This window comes from Rhineura floridana, chromosome 1, assembly GCF_030035675.1.
Source record: "Rhineura floridana isolate rRhiFlo1 chromosome 1, rRhiFlo1.hap2, whole genome shotgun sequence".
Classification (NCBI taxonomy): domain Eukaryota; kingdom Metazoa; phylum Chordata; class Lepidosauria; order Squamata; family Rhineuridae; genus Rhineura; species Rhineura floridana.
Genome location: NC_084480.1, coordinates 205,700,638 through 205,715,962, shown reverse-complemented (window position 1 = coordinate 205,715,962; position 15,325 = coordinate 205,700,638). Strand labels below are relative to the sequence as shown.

General features: G+C 38.7%; 1 protein-coding gene across 2 annotated transcripts in view; it reads right to left on the bottom strand.

Annotated features, from left to right (window-relative positions):
* GMDS (GDP-mannose 4,6-dehydratase) overlaps positions 1-15,325 on the bottom strand; it is a 539,446-nt gene that overhangs the window by 313,620 nt on the left and 210,501 nt on the right. The window contains exons 8-9 of one of the 2 annotated variants that reach the window (XM_061590704.1): positions 8,944-9,070; positions 5,125-8,056 (exon numbers count right to left, since the gene is read on the bottom strand). The exons of the other annotated variant lie outside the window; for it this stretch is intronic. Of the exons in view, the coding sequence (XP_061446688.1) occupies positions 8,037-8,056; positions 8,944-9,070 (147 nt within the window). The 3' untranslated portion in view covers positions 5,125-8,036. Of the gene's footprint in view, positions 1-5,124; positions 8,057-8,943; positions 9,071-15,325 lie in introns of those variants that run through there. 2 annotated transcript variants of the gene reach the window in all.

The following is a 15,325-nucleotide window of genomic DNA, read 5'->3' as shown; positions in this document are numbered from 1 at the left end:
TTTTGCCTTTGGGTAAACTGTTGAAAACTCTTCAACTATTTCCTTAAATTGGGTGGAAACAAAGAAACATGAGGTTTTTTTGGTAAAGTCCAGATTAGGGAATTGGAGATGCATTAATTAAGGAAAGGAACAGGGTCAAACTGAAGGCTAGGAGGCTAACAAGCAGAGAGAACACAGCAAAAGAGCTCACAGCAGGGTAAGAGTTCAGTTAATTTATCCATGTGATCTATTCCAGACACAGTAATGATACATTATTGGATACAGACCTGCAACTGCTTACATTAAGACCAACCTCACTTAAGTGTCATTACTCTTGCTCCTTAGAAATATTGCTGTTACTCAAACCTGTTCGCAGCGAGGGCTTTACTCAGCTGGCAGTCTACTAACTTTTGTTCTTTGTGATGCTCCTCCTAATTCCCCCTCCCTGCTGTGGGAATTAGGCATAACCACCACCATGTTAACTGCAGAACACCCAAGTTGATCCAACTCTGTTAGCCAATCCACTAACAGCCAATTATAAACAGCAAACACTTTATCAAGCAAGTAGCAAAGTGGTGAAGAATTTTGAGAGATTTACTATGTGGCTTCAATCAAAGTCTCATTCTTACATTTTAAAGGAACAAAAAAATAACAAATCTCATGGAAATGCATAGGAGGAAGTTTTGAGCTTTGCATGATTTCTTTGAACAGAAGAATAAAGGTCAAATGGTTTACAGTAATTTATTCTGCCTCCCTGCAATTTAATTATGATTGATGTGACTAAAAATCACGACCACAAAAGAACATTCTTATGACAGAATTTTTTTTCAGTGTGTCACTTCCAAGGTTAATAAGTATAGTGCATTATGTAGCCGCCAAAGGTATGCAAGAGTTGGGGGAGGTAGCATTAAAGCTAAATTATGTAGAGAGAGAAATACAGGAATTGGCAAATGCACCATGACTCTCTGCAGGCCACAAGTCTCCATAAATGTAATGTAAATTGCCTTTACATTCTTAAGATAGTGGAACTGTATCACAGCCATTCATCTTAAGCTGGAAGGTTGGAGAGGGTTTGCATATATTTTAAAACCAAATCTGCACATAGACTTGCAGACTTCTGCTAGTAAATAGCAACCTCACTTCCTTCTTCCCCCCCCCATGGTAAATGTGCAATATATGGCAAAAACTACTGGCTGTTTCTATACCATGTTTATGATTATTATCACCAACTGAGATACTCAATTAATACTTTTGTAAAAGATACAGGAATAGAAGGCTCTCTCTAACACACATATGGTCTTTGTTATTTACCCAGCTTTCAAAAATCCTTCAAATGTATAACTCTGAAAGCAGGCTAATATAGATCTCTTTAGAATTTTGCCTCCACATTTGATTGTAAAATGGATGATCCAGCCTGTTGTTAGTGTGTATATGTGGTGCAGTTAGACATGCAGTCTCTAGTGGCTGCAATGCATGCAATTCCAATATTGCATTCAAAGTGTCCTTCTGTGCATGGAATGCCTTTTCCGCTTATGAAGGTCTGTTTTCAACTTAGTGGAAAATTTTTGTGCAACAGATGTCAAGTGAAATCTAGAGGTGTTCTTCTATTTGCATAATTTCATGGTAATATCCAACCATGTCATACTCAGAGCAGACCTACTGAAATCAATGGATTGTATGACTAACACCCAGTCCTATCTGGTTTTTAAGGTAAGTCACTTTGGGCCATTTTAGTGATAAAAGCGTATAATAAGCATTTCAGTTTGCAATGCTCTTCTGCTAAGCTGGAGACAGCCCATGAATGACTGGAAGGGACCATCTAGTTGACAAAGGGTACCTTGAGTTTCAAGGCTGAGTAAAGCACTCCTTTTGAAGACCCTTCACTATCAGCAAATTACAATTCTGGTTATTACCTACAAAGTCTTAAATGGCTTGGGACCAGGTCATCAGAAGGATCACCTCCTCCAGCATGAACTGGTTAACTGCAGTCTTTTGAGAAGCTCTGCTTTGTGTTCTGCCACCAAAACAGATCCCAAGGAAGCCTAGCCCTTTTCAGTGGAAGTGCTATGGTTGTGAAAGGTCCATAGGAAGGAAGGCTAGACTGGCCTCTTCTCTGTTGTCCTTTAGGTGCCTGACCTTGGGCCAGTCACTGCCTCTCAGCCTCAGTGGAAGGCAATGGTAAATCACCTCTGAATTCTGCTTACCATGAAAATCCTATTCACAGGGTTGCCATAAGTCAGGATCGACTTGAAGGCAGTCCATAAGCTAAAAGTTATAGTTTTGTTTTTCTGTTTGACTTTAAATGCTCTTTTTAATTTCTAACCCACAACATTGCAGCTTCTAAAGCTAAGGCTGTTGTAAACAGCCTTGCAGGCTCTTTTAGAGTTGAAAGGTGGAACAGAAACATTGTATAATTCAAAATAAAAATGCTATTTGGTTAGGATCTCCAAAATTATTGTTGGATAAAAGACGACATTGTAAGCCCAATAAAGTTAGGAAATGTCAAGGTAGCTCATATGTACTTGAATTAGAGAGAATATAATGTGGTTTGGCTTAACATGATCATATTTGCTAAACAAATAATTATGAATAGTGGGTTTCCTTTACGATGACAACTAGGGAAAACAGATTTAGGATATAATTCTAAAAGCAATTAACTAGGCAGTAAGCCCCACTGAACACTGAGTAAACTTCAAGATAATGGTTCAGTTAGATTTGTAAATGCAAGATGATGCTGTGTGCAGATTGCATACAGAAAATATTCTTCAGAGTATTCTTCTCAAATTATTCCTCTCTATTGTTGATACACTGTCAAAAAGAGTGTACTGCAGTAGTCCAGTCTCAAGGTCACCAGTGCATGAGCTACAGTGGCCAGGCTATCCTAATGTAAATAGGGTTGGAACTGGTGTACAGACAAAGCTGGCAAAAGGCACTCCTAGGTACAGAGGATACTTGGGCCTCTAGCAACAATGATGAATCCAGGAGTACCCCCAAGCTACATACCTCCTTCTTTAGAGGGAGTGCAAACCCATCCAGACTGGCCTGTCTTCTGGACATGGGAAACCAGCTACACACATAACCTCTGTCTTCCCAGGATCCAGCTCAGTTTACTGGTCCTCATCCAGTCCACCTGTGAAAAGATGCTTCACAGGGCTAAGTGAATGTAGAGGGGAGGGGCTTACAACCAGCATCAGGTGAAAGGGAAACTATAAAACAGCAAGCATGACTGCCAATCTAATCACTGCCAGCCCACTCCAACTAGGCTGATGAATTCATGCTGAATTTTGCATGCAAACTATATGTAGTTTGTAAATACAGAACTGGCTGTTTAAAGATAAAGGAGCATTCAGCACACAAATACGGTCATTTTTAATGTTCTCGTTCAAAATTATCTATCATCTTGAAGTATCCTGTAAAACATATAAAAATAGATAAATGGGTGATCCTTGTGTTTTATATTTCAAAATCATGCATTCAAAGAACATTTCTAGTATTTTACACCCCCCATTTACACAGCAAAAGAAGAGGTAGAAAGAGGATGAATGAGAATATTTCTAAGGTAGCAAACAAATGCATAAAGACAAAACAATATACCAAAATTGTCAATTAAAACAAACAATATGCATAAAAACATTAAAGTCCTATATTAAAAGGGGCACACCTGAAACGCCTGTTGCAAAAGTTAAATCTGAACAGCTATAGACAAGAGTGTTTAAAATAAATCATAAGCACCCATTGTCTTTCCCGCAAATAATCTGGGAAATTTAACCTCAGCTGCCCAAATTTCCCACTGCTCTGGGAAGAAGTATATGAAACAAAGTAACACACAATACATCAGCTCTCCCATTCATTACAAGTCTTGGAAACTATTCTATTGCAGCATATTTTGCTGTTCAAGTAGAGTCGATTGTCAAGCAAAAGGAAATGGGCTGGGAACATGGATTGATATGAGGTGTTCTCCTCTCCCCCACAATATTTAATCCAGGTGTCTGCTGACTTGAGTACTTCTGCCAAGTTCAAATCAAACAGCAGTTTAGAGATAAAAAAAATCACAACACTTGGGAGTTCGCCAGCAAAGTACATAATATAAGTCCTCCAATATCCTCCCACAATCTCCCAGAGGTCTGGAGAAGTGGACAACATTGTGGTGCAGAGTCCACAAAAATGCAAAATTAAGCAGATGTCTCTGAGTTTCACATGGTAACATTAGAGAAACATTTGATATGAACCACTGTAGCAGCAATGACATTACCACAGTAAGGCGGATATACTTGGTTGGAATCCTTACAGCAAGGCTGTAGAGGTTTATGACCACTATTCCTAGAATTTAACAATAGAGGATTGGAATGCCAGCACCCTGCACTCTACCTCTAAGTGGGTGTTCTACTCCTTTCCAACGCCTACATATTGGTTTCCTTTGCAGAACCAATTAAGTTAATCTTTATATATAGGTATATTGTTGTAGAATATATATGCACAAAAATTCCACTAATAAGAAAGTTAGGCTCTATAGGGGTATTTGTGGCCTACTCAGTCAATGCCTTCTTATTCACTACAGCATATGAAATCATCATAATAAGGACTTGATGCCAAGAAGAAACCACACTAAGCTCTATAAATATAGTTATACAACAGTCAATTGGGGCTCCAAATGCTTTACAATAAACTGGTGCATAGCTTGCTTTTTATAACAACAAACATAGATTATGGCCTTTGTTCCGATCTTACTCATGTAACCAAGGAATATCTCCACTCAAGTTCTATTTTATTAAACAAGAGAAAACTCTCCTGATATTCAGCTAAAAACTTATAAATCTAAAAGTGAATGAAAGGAGGAACTGTATGACACCAGCTAACATATAACAGGATAAGACATGAAAGTATACTTAAACATGCCATATAGTATTAGGGCTTAAATCTGTTGTGAATGAAGGAGAAATGTTTACGGAGACAATTTACGACAGAAACTGTCTGAGTGTTTAGAATAATTTGTAGTAGTGCCTATTAACATGTGTGACAATGTTTACCACATGCAGAGTACAGTTATACCTCTTTTATTCCACACAGACCAGGAAACTTTCAGATTAGGTATATTTTTTTCTTCTTAAATTCTCTAGCACAATGTAGCCAATAATTTATTATCAAAACAATTCATTTATCACTGCAGTCTAAAATGTATGAAGAATTATGATGGTACATCTCATTTTATTATTTTTACAAACATTTGCATTACTATACAAAGCAGACAATATGTATGTTCCAAGGGTATCACAGGGAGTTCCTATCTTTGTTTATCACATGGATCTGAGCACCTATGCATATACTGAGGCATATAAAAGCAGATACAATTCAGCTAAAATATATGTAAACCTTTACTCACAAGAAAAAAGATACAAAGAGTACTTTAGATGCTATTCTGTTTCTAGCAAAATAAGTTTATATTTAAATTCAGATGGACTGGGTTAACAATCACTATTTTTAATGTTAAAATACCCTGGGGAAGTTATAAACTCACCAAATATGCAGATAAACTTACTTTATATTATGTGCAGCTGCATGGCTTTGTACCAGTGACCAAATTTCATAAATGGGCCAGCAAAGTAGAGGAGAGTTTCTTCCTGCATTTCCTTTCACCAGTAACACAATGCTTTGCTTGTCGCAAGATTTTAATTTTCCTAGTTTGTCAAAATAATACTGTGACCTAACTTACTTTTGCTGTGCGTGGGGGAAAGAATGCAAAACAGAAAAGCCAAAAAGAAGGATTACGTTATACATTAATAATCCACTCTGTTTTAGGAGAATAACTACTATTAATATTTAGATTGTGAATTGTTACTTACACAACAATTATATTTACCATCACCTGTTCTACTGAAAAAGCTAAGGAAAAAAGAACAGGTCAAAATTAGACCGACTTTGTGTTTTAAAAAACTTGCAGTTAACTCCCCTAGTATCTGCTGTTGTAGAATTCTAATATGGTATCCAATTTAGTAGTATGAACAACTTGAATAAGGAAATTGGGCAGGATTGTTTTAAAATATGTATTTTCAGTGTTCACAATAACTTTTGTAAGTACCTTCAGTTAAAATCAAGCAGAAATCCTAAACATAGATAGTGGAAAAATCTATAGCATTTCATACACATTTTGCTCCAAAATTTTAAAAAGTAGTGTGGCCAGTATCAGACGCTGTCTGGTCGCTGTTTTAGATTTTACAAACATCAGGAGAAGGTTAACATGAAATGGTGCTTTGACATGTTATGGCTCATTGGCAGTGATTAATTGACCAATATACTTCCATTTCGACATTTAGACACAGCACTCACTTAGGAGTTCATGAAAGGATATCACAGAACTCAATCTCATGCATAGTTTTAAATGGTTTAAGTTCCACTGTCAGAAATGTCCCCAAACTCTTCATATGGAAAGTTGATACGTGATCTTCTTTATCTCTCGCTATTATGAAATATAAAGAGGCAACCACAATACATACTTTTAAAATATAGTGCTCTGAGCAATTTAATCTTCCCCACCCTTCACTGAAGTCTCTTTTTGCCCCTGACATCCTCTGAAACCTGAAATGGCACTACTGTATGCAGCAATACATGTAAAATTATCCCAACAATAAGTTTCTGATATTAGCAGCACAGTAAAGAGAAATTTCAAAATTCCTCTTGCAAAAGCCCTAGAGGCACCTTTATAGCCTATAAAACAAACACAGGGACATATATATTCAATTAAAATTAAATCGTGTCCATTAAATCATTGCTCCATTTTCATTATTCGGCTGACAGACACGACAAAACTATACTGTTGTTTTGATAAGGTAGCTGTTTCATTGTAAAAGGACATATGTGCTTTTGAGATATACCAGATACAAAAGGGGAAAAAGTTTAATAAGCTTTTTTGTTAAACATGACTGAATTGGAAGTCTGTAAAATCTTCCTATGTTGCCTAAGGTGATTTTTTCTTCTTCTTCATACAAGCAATTCGCTAAATCTTAACTCTAAGGTCAACTGGGTGTCCTATTCATTTGCTGGTGAAATATTTCCCATGGTGTACTGCTGGCAATGAAGACAATGTGCTGGGCTATGTCAAATCATGCACAGCATCCTTGAACTGAGTAAACAATTTTGTACCTGACATCAGAGGGAGGAAAGGAAGGAAACTATTTCAAGTTCACCTACAAGAAAATAAACACAAGAGGAGCATGCCACTTAGTGCTGCAGCAACTGAATGCTTTTATTAATTCAAGAAGGCCAATTCACCTCTTGTGTATGCTGACAATGAGCTAATTCATTATGAATTGGCCCCGAGGGAAGTTTACTTGGATGAAAATTATAATGGGGAAGAAAAGTACTCAAAGGAAATCCAACATCTCCAGTATACACTACTCACAGAAGTTATGTGAATATATTTGTCCACTATTACATTGCTCCTGATTCACAACATATGAATAACCTCTGACAGCAACTATGGTAACAAGATGACATCAACAAAAGAGGAAGGACAAAACCACACTGTTGCCTGCCACTTTACTATTAGAATGCTACTGCTAGATCCCATCTTCCAAAAGTGATGGCTGGATTCCAACCATCTTTCTGTGAGCAGAACTCCTTCCATTGGTAGAAGGGCACTTTTGGATCCAATCTTCTATAGAATGAATCCCATATTTCCCCATGGACTCTGCCTTCAACTCCAGAGCCTTGAGGGAAGCATCTTCTCTGACAAGGCCAAGATAGAGATCTTCAAACTCCTCTGAAGCATCTTATCATTAGTCTTATTTTTTATTATACTGGGTAGCTTGTTAGTTCATTATGTCTCTGAGAATAATCAAACAGAACACCTAGATAGTTCTTGAAAATACCACTGTCCCTTTTATCATTAGAAAGTTGGCTATTTTCTAGATGGATACTTGGAAAAAGATGCCCCACAGCACTGGCTTTCTGTTCCATAACATTATCTGGAATTAACAGAACTTGGTAGCTCTGCAACAAGTCTTTAAGCTTTGTGTAGCTGGCTTATTCTTGTACAAGGGTAGAACAAGACTGCAACAGGCCTAGGGAAGACTTCCACTACCTGAAAGAAAAGGAAGAAGTAAGACATGTGGCTGATTCAACTATTGATCACTTTAAAAGTTAAAAGTAGACTGAGAGGAATAGTCTACCCTGCCTAAAGCCATTCAAGTGATCACTCTCATAGCCCTAAAATATCAGAGTATGCCCCAGACACTGCAGACCCAGGCAAGGTAATATGTGGAAAGGATTACAGCTAAGGTAATAGAAACAGTACAGCAAACTCTGAATTTGGGTGTTTTCTTTTTTCCTTATTCTTTTCAATTAAACATTGTTTCTTTTTTAAAGAAACACAGCTCCACAGAAAGTGAGGGATACTATAAAAGTACTTTACCAAAAGATGTGGAGACATTGAGACTGCATTCCCAAAAGTGCAGTTAAATAGAAGACTTTGGTGGAAGCGAACATAAGAATGGTAACTGGCAGGGAAAGTTCAGTCAAATGCCCTGCCAATATCACAGCAGGCTGTAGATGAATGAAAGGAAGTGTTCGTTTTGCCACAGTACTCTCCCCGCATATCCATCCCATATCCTCAAAGATTATTTACTACTGGAAAGGAGGTCATATTAGGATTCCATGACATCAGGACTGGTTAATATATTTTGGGCTGCAATCAAATGAGTAGTTTTAGAGAACTCTCTTGTAAATGGAGAACACCACAAATCACAGCAAAAATAATTATAATGGTACCAATGCAAAGGTATGATTTTTTTTTTAAGGAAGGCAATAAAGTGAAAAAAATCTAAAAATAAACTAAAATGCAATATTTTGATTACCTGAATAAAGCAGGTCATAATACTAACTAAAAACAGTACATGCTTATACACTGAACTACCAGCTTCTCAAAAGGCGAAGTAATGCTCACTGAAAGTAACACCTTCCACTTCTTACCTTTGATAGGCTTTGTTATCTTTAGGGCTTCAAACTTGGGACCAGGATACCCCTTACATACCCAGTTGATCACTGCACTCTGCAGATGAGGGCCTCCTCCAGATACCATCTTATCAGGAGGTCCGTTCTACACAACATAGTAAATGGATCTTTAGTGTGGTGGCATCTACCCTGTGGAATTCTCTCTCCTTAAATATTAGGCAGGCGTCATTTCTGTTATCTTTCGGTGCCTTTTGAAGACTTTCCTCTTTCAACAAGTCTTTTAAGTTGAGACCTATCCCAGTCTGCGTCTGTGTTGGAACTGCTTTTTAATATGTTTATTTTTTAAAAACAATATGTCTTTTAACACTTTTTAAAAGATGTTTTAAAAGCTTTTTAAAAAAAATGTTTTGAAAGATGTTTTGTTTTGGTGTATTTTAAGGTCTGTTTTTATGATGTTTTGATGTGTTTTTAGCGCTTCTGTTTGCCGCCCTGGGCTCCTGCTGGGAGGAAGGGTGGGATATAAATAAAATAATAAATAAACAAATAAACTAAGAACACTTAGGATCTAGGAAACTAATTAAGGCTTCAGTTCTACATACATTTACATGAGAATACATCCTATTGAACTCAATGGGGTTTACTGCTAAGTAGACATGAATAGGATTGCACTGTCAGAATGGCAACTACTAGTTATATTATATACCTAATACTGAATACTAACTTCTCTCATCCTATCTAGCACTGGTCAGGAACTTTGTGGAAAGTTTCTGGTTAGTCTGGTTGCCAGAGAGGACTAAAAAGTTGTAAGAATAGAAATAAAGGACACTCCTTTACATAACTTGTTTTATGTTTGCACTATCAAATTGCTGCTCTTCTTCCTTATACACTCACCTACGCCAAAACGAAAGCTACTGTTATTTAGACAGTGGTCTAATTTGAACCACTGCTGAGTATGAATGTGCAGCCTCTGGGAGAGAAGATTGTGGCTGCTTTGCTCTTCCCTGGGCATTCTGTTGTTGCATTAAGCCATGGCTTAGCTTGACTTTGCATGTGATCCATACCTAGACTCATGGTTTACCTCTCTCAGGCTAAACATGAGCTATAATCAAGGTTTGTCCTATGTTTTATGACCAGCAAGGAGTAAAGTGGCCACAGTCTCCTCTCTGGGAGACTGTATGTTGATACTAATCCATGGTTTCACTTAGCATGGCATCCAAACCAGGCCAGTATGTTAAATAGTGGCTTTGTTTCTGTCTCCATAGTGCTGGGCCTTTACCAAATATCTTCACCACATCTACTGTTTCTGCAACTGCACTGCTTGTAATTAATGGCCCCATGACTGTTTAATTCTGTCCGGAATTATTAAAAAAGCAAAATGACACTGAAGTCATTAGAGAAGATGACAGTGGTAACCAAAGTTATTACTTATATTTTTCATGTATCTTGATATAGTAAACTAAACCCAAAAGTTAAACATCAAAGCTCCCTAATTTTGTAGTTCAAAATCTGTGCTATCTATGAAGCCTTTGATTCTAGGTCAGAATAGACGTTTGGTCAGGAAAAAGCCCAGCAATATGCAAATTAAAGAAGACTCTCTCAGTCTCAGCTAGTTCCTGAAAGTGATCACCATGTATGTTTATCTACTTCATATGGAAAGGAAATAAATATTGCAACCTAGTTTCCTTTATAAACAAAATTTAAATATATTTTGACTAGTTTATTTGTTTTCCAGGTCTACACTCAAATTAGGTATTCACAAAGTTACTGAGATATAATTTATTTAAAGATTTTCTGATGTCCAAATTTGTTTTAGTACAAATATATTAACATTATAATAAAGGTGTAAAGCTGTTACAACCACACAGAAAATAAATGAGTAGATTGATGGCTGATGTTCATAATATATTATGTGGCAAACCTTGACCTTTTTAACCATCACTTTTAAAATGAGAAACAGATTTATCAACCCACTTGCCCCTGTACCACTGAATGTAACAAACTGGAAACCTGATCTTTGCCTTGGCCTTTTCAGATATGTCTGCAGTCAATATAAAGAATGGGCTTGTTGTTATCTGAGTTTGGTTATCTCTTACCAGACTAGTCATCACCAGTCTGTTGCAGGGAGTAGATGAGCGATATGCAAAGGATGGATGTTCCAGGCATATTTTAAATAGAAAGGGATTTCATTAAATTGTAATGAAAGTGGGATGCAGAAATCTAACACCTATTTGTAATGGAAATCTCCAAGAGTATAGGGCATGATGCAGTGAGCAAATGAAAGTTAGGAAATCCTATCTTCAAAAATCCTAAACCACATAAAGCAGGGATGGGAAAACACAGGCTAAGGGGCCAAATGTGGTCCTCAAGCCTCTGTCTGGCCTTTTAGACTCTCCTCAGGCCACATACCCTCCTGAGCCACACCCACCAACCCTGCTCTGCATTCCCCTTGAGTGTTTTTACTGGCTAGAATGTGACCTTGAACTCTGTTAATGCTTCTTTGCTTGCCTGGATGGACACTAGATAGAAAGAGGTGTGAGTGTGAAGAACTAGCCTACTGTGTAAAGGTAAAATTTTACATATATTGCTCTGCTCACCTTTGGCTCTGGCCCCACTCACCACTGGTATGTGGCCTCCGGAAGCTCACCCAGAAGGAAATGTGAGCCTCAGGCTGCAAAAGGCTCTATCACCCCCTGCCATAAAGTATATGTTTGTGACCTATAAAGTTATAATACTCTGAACAGCTCTAATAATTTTGTATTATAGAAATGTATATGAAAATAAATATCAATTCCTTTAAAATGTGCTAGATCTATCTGAAAATTTTTGACAAATATTATTTAGTGCAATTTACCTTGGTCTCAGGCCATGATCTCAAGTTTGAGCCTCTCCCAAAATCAAGTTGGATCCAAAGTAACATGAATGGAAAGAACATAACCATTAGTGCTTTCACACTAACACTTTCACAAGAGTTCAGTACCATAATAGGTTGATTCTGTAGTAGGAATGGGGAACTTGTGGCCCTCCAGATGTTGTTGGACTCCATCAGCCCCGGGGATGATGGGAGCTGTAGTTCAGGAACATCTGGAGGGCCACATATTCCCTACCACTATTTTATAGCTTGCCTCTGTTTGTGAAAGCATTTGTGAAAGTTCTTGTGCAAGCTCAAGAACATTTTTGGATTTATTTTTACTTTTCTCATGCGAAACTTTAGCATGAGGTATAAAACACAACTTCTATGGATAGAAATTCCATGAGCAGAAGTTGCCTTTCACGTGTGAAAGGAAACATTTGGGTCCAGCACATCTTATATAATAAAGCTAGCATAAAATATATTCTGAAGCTTCATAGTAATTTCAAGTTTTTTTAAAACCTTGTAATATTTCTTTGCTATTTTGAAATCTTATTTACATTCTCAAGCTGACATGGAAAGTCTCTTTAAAAACAAAGCCTGCCAATATATGACAAAAGTAAATGTTATCATAGGAAGGGCACAATCCAATTGTTATTTACGCTGGCTGAGCTGACTAGTTCCTGGCTCAGCTGGGCTATGCCAGCAGAAGCCCCTCATCCCGGCTCAGCTGTGGTGGAGCCGGAGCCAGGACCCAGACGGCCCAGCCCGGTGGAAGGGGAGCCAGCAAAGTCAGTGGAAGGCCCGAAAAAGGGGCATTCCGGGGGGGGTGACAGAGAAGGAGCTGAGGGGGGGACTCAGGCCACATCTGTGTTTGGAGTGCTTCTGCAGGTCCCAATCCAGGCAAAAGTTATGCCAGGAAAAAGGTTGGTCTAAGAAAATAATTGCAATGGAAGTCAATGGAGAGTGCTTATTCCTCAGTAGGAATTGTGAGAGCCAGCTTTTACTTTCCAATCCCTGCACACAGCTCCTGTCTGAGCTCGCGTTCAGCTGGCCTGGAGGCTTCTGAACAGCAATTGGATGCCGCAGACTTTCCTGCCGGCTTCTCTTGCGCTGGCTCCCCTTCCACTGGCTTCCCCTGAATTGGATTGTTCTGTAAATTAAGAAAAAATGTTCAACTAACAAATCAGTTATTTGATTTAAAACCAGAAGCCTGAAATATAGCTAAACAACAAACAAGGTGTAAATTTACAAGAAACTAGGCAATGTCTATGAAGGGAATTTTTTGGAAGAAAAGGATTAAATGACATTTTAAAAAATCCAAGACTTCATTTGATTATCTTTAATCTAATTATAAAAAGTTACTGCTTAGTTCCCTGAAAAACAAGGAGACCTTAGATGCTTAAGCAGAAAAAACAGAGGTAAGAGAAGCAAAAATAATGCTGAATTAAAAGTACTTGGAGGCTAGGAGCTTTGAACCTACATTTAACTAGCCATTCCAACCTCATGAGGCAGGAATTGCGGACGTTTGGGCTTGTAGTTAACAGAGAATTCATTGTTTTCAACAGGCAGCTAGAAAAATGCTGCTTTATATTTCCTCACACCACAGACCTTGTGCATAAGTCCAAAGAGGAAAAGCAGAGAAAGACTATACTATCCATCTATTCTGAAACCATTTTTCCACAATAAACTACCCTCAAGCTCCCACTCCTGGCATACAAACTGTGGTAAAGGATGTTATGATGATGTGCAATTTATAACTGGAAATTTCTGATTTATGTGGGATTTGGGGCATTTTTCTGCCCTCCCCTTTTTGCCCATTTTACTTTGGGCAGAGCAAGGTGAAACTGTTCAAAGAGGAGAGCCAATGCATTCACTGAACAGAGCAGATAAACACTGCATTTTTCAAAATTGCCATTATTCCACACCTGTTCCAAAATGTTTATACTATAATTAAAGATTAATGCATGCTTCAGACCAGATAAACACACACTGTGTACACACAATTATGTCACTATTATCGAACTCCTTATTCCTCTGAAATTCACATCTTCAGAACCCCATGTCAAAGATAATTAACTTATACAGAGACTTTATTTAATGTTAATTTTTCATAACAACTCAGGATTAGATTTTTTAAATTTTTTTCAATTTATTGTTAAAATAAACCAACTATACATCATCTTAGCCAAAAGGGCAAGAAGCAATTACCGTATATTCCGGCGTATAAGATGACTGGGCGTATAAGACGACCCCCAACTTTTCCAGTTAAAATATAGAGTTTGGGATATACTCGCCGTATAAGACTACCCCTGCTTATGACATGCAAGCGATGTACCTTACTGGCGATTGGCTGGTTGTTGTATACAAAGCCTATCGTGTGAAGGCAAGAATGTCTTTGAAGTCAAGACTAGGGGCGTCAGGCCCCTCCCACTCTCCAGTTCATTCTTGCCTTCGTACGAACAAGATTGAGATCCTATAGCATAGCTAAGTTTTTTCGTCTTTGTTGTGTATTTGTCTGACAGGGTGCAGAGGTAGTGTACTTGTGTGTTTCCCAAGTCCCTCCCTTCCCCTGTTTTTATTTTCACTGCTTTTTTCAGTTCATTTTATTTCTCGGGCAGTTTATTTTCCCCGTTGATTGTCTGACGGCTCCTAGAGCGACCGCGGCTGCGGGTCTCTACGGCTTTGGCCGTTTCCGAGTTTTTCTTCCCGAGCTCCGTCACAGTCTTGGGAGCTCGCGACTCTCCTGGAGCGGCTTTTCTCGGCTAGGCTGCCTCGAGCCGCGTCCTGTGGCGTCGTTGGAGAGACCGCGGCTGCGGTTCTCTCTCAGGCGGGAGCTTGCGGCTGCGGCTCCCTGCCTTTCCTCACCACCCGATTTTAGTATTGCCGCCCACGAGAGCCTGCGGCTGCGGCGCTCTCGTTAGAGTGATTTTTTCCTCAGCCGCACGCCGCGGCTTTAATTCCGCCGCGGAGAGCTCTGCAGTCGGCTACGACGGCTGCCTGTCCCTGCTGATTTATCCTTCTCAGTTTTCTCCTGCCAATCCCTTCTGGGATTTTTGTTTTTTCAGAGCCGCTAGTGCGGCTATCGGCCCCGCGGCTGCTCCTGCGAGCCTGTGCTGGGCAGTTTCTCCCCAGTTCAACAGCATACGGCCGCCATTGCCCCTTCTTCTCCGTCATTTTTTGACTTAATTTTCCCGCTCTTTTTCAGCACCCGCCCTATAAGACGACCCCCGGCGTATAAGACGACCCCCGACTTTTGAGAAGATTTTCCTGGGTTAAAAAATCGTCTTATACGCCGGAATATACGGTAAATCAACAGATTATACAGCCACGAGAGTGGCTGTATACTATAGCCAGTGTGGATTTTTCACATTCCACAATGTTAAATTGAAAATACCCCCCATGCCATTCTGATGCTTCCCATAAGCTCATTTCAAAACAAAACCTTACAAAACTTATAGTCTTGAACTCAGAAACGCTTGCTTAACAACCCTTTCAATTTTCATGGCGATAGTCACAGAGAATAGACAGCTCAAAGTGTAAAAAGAGAGA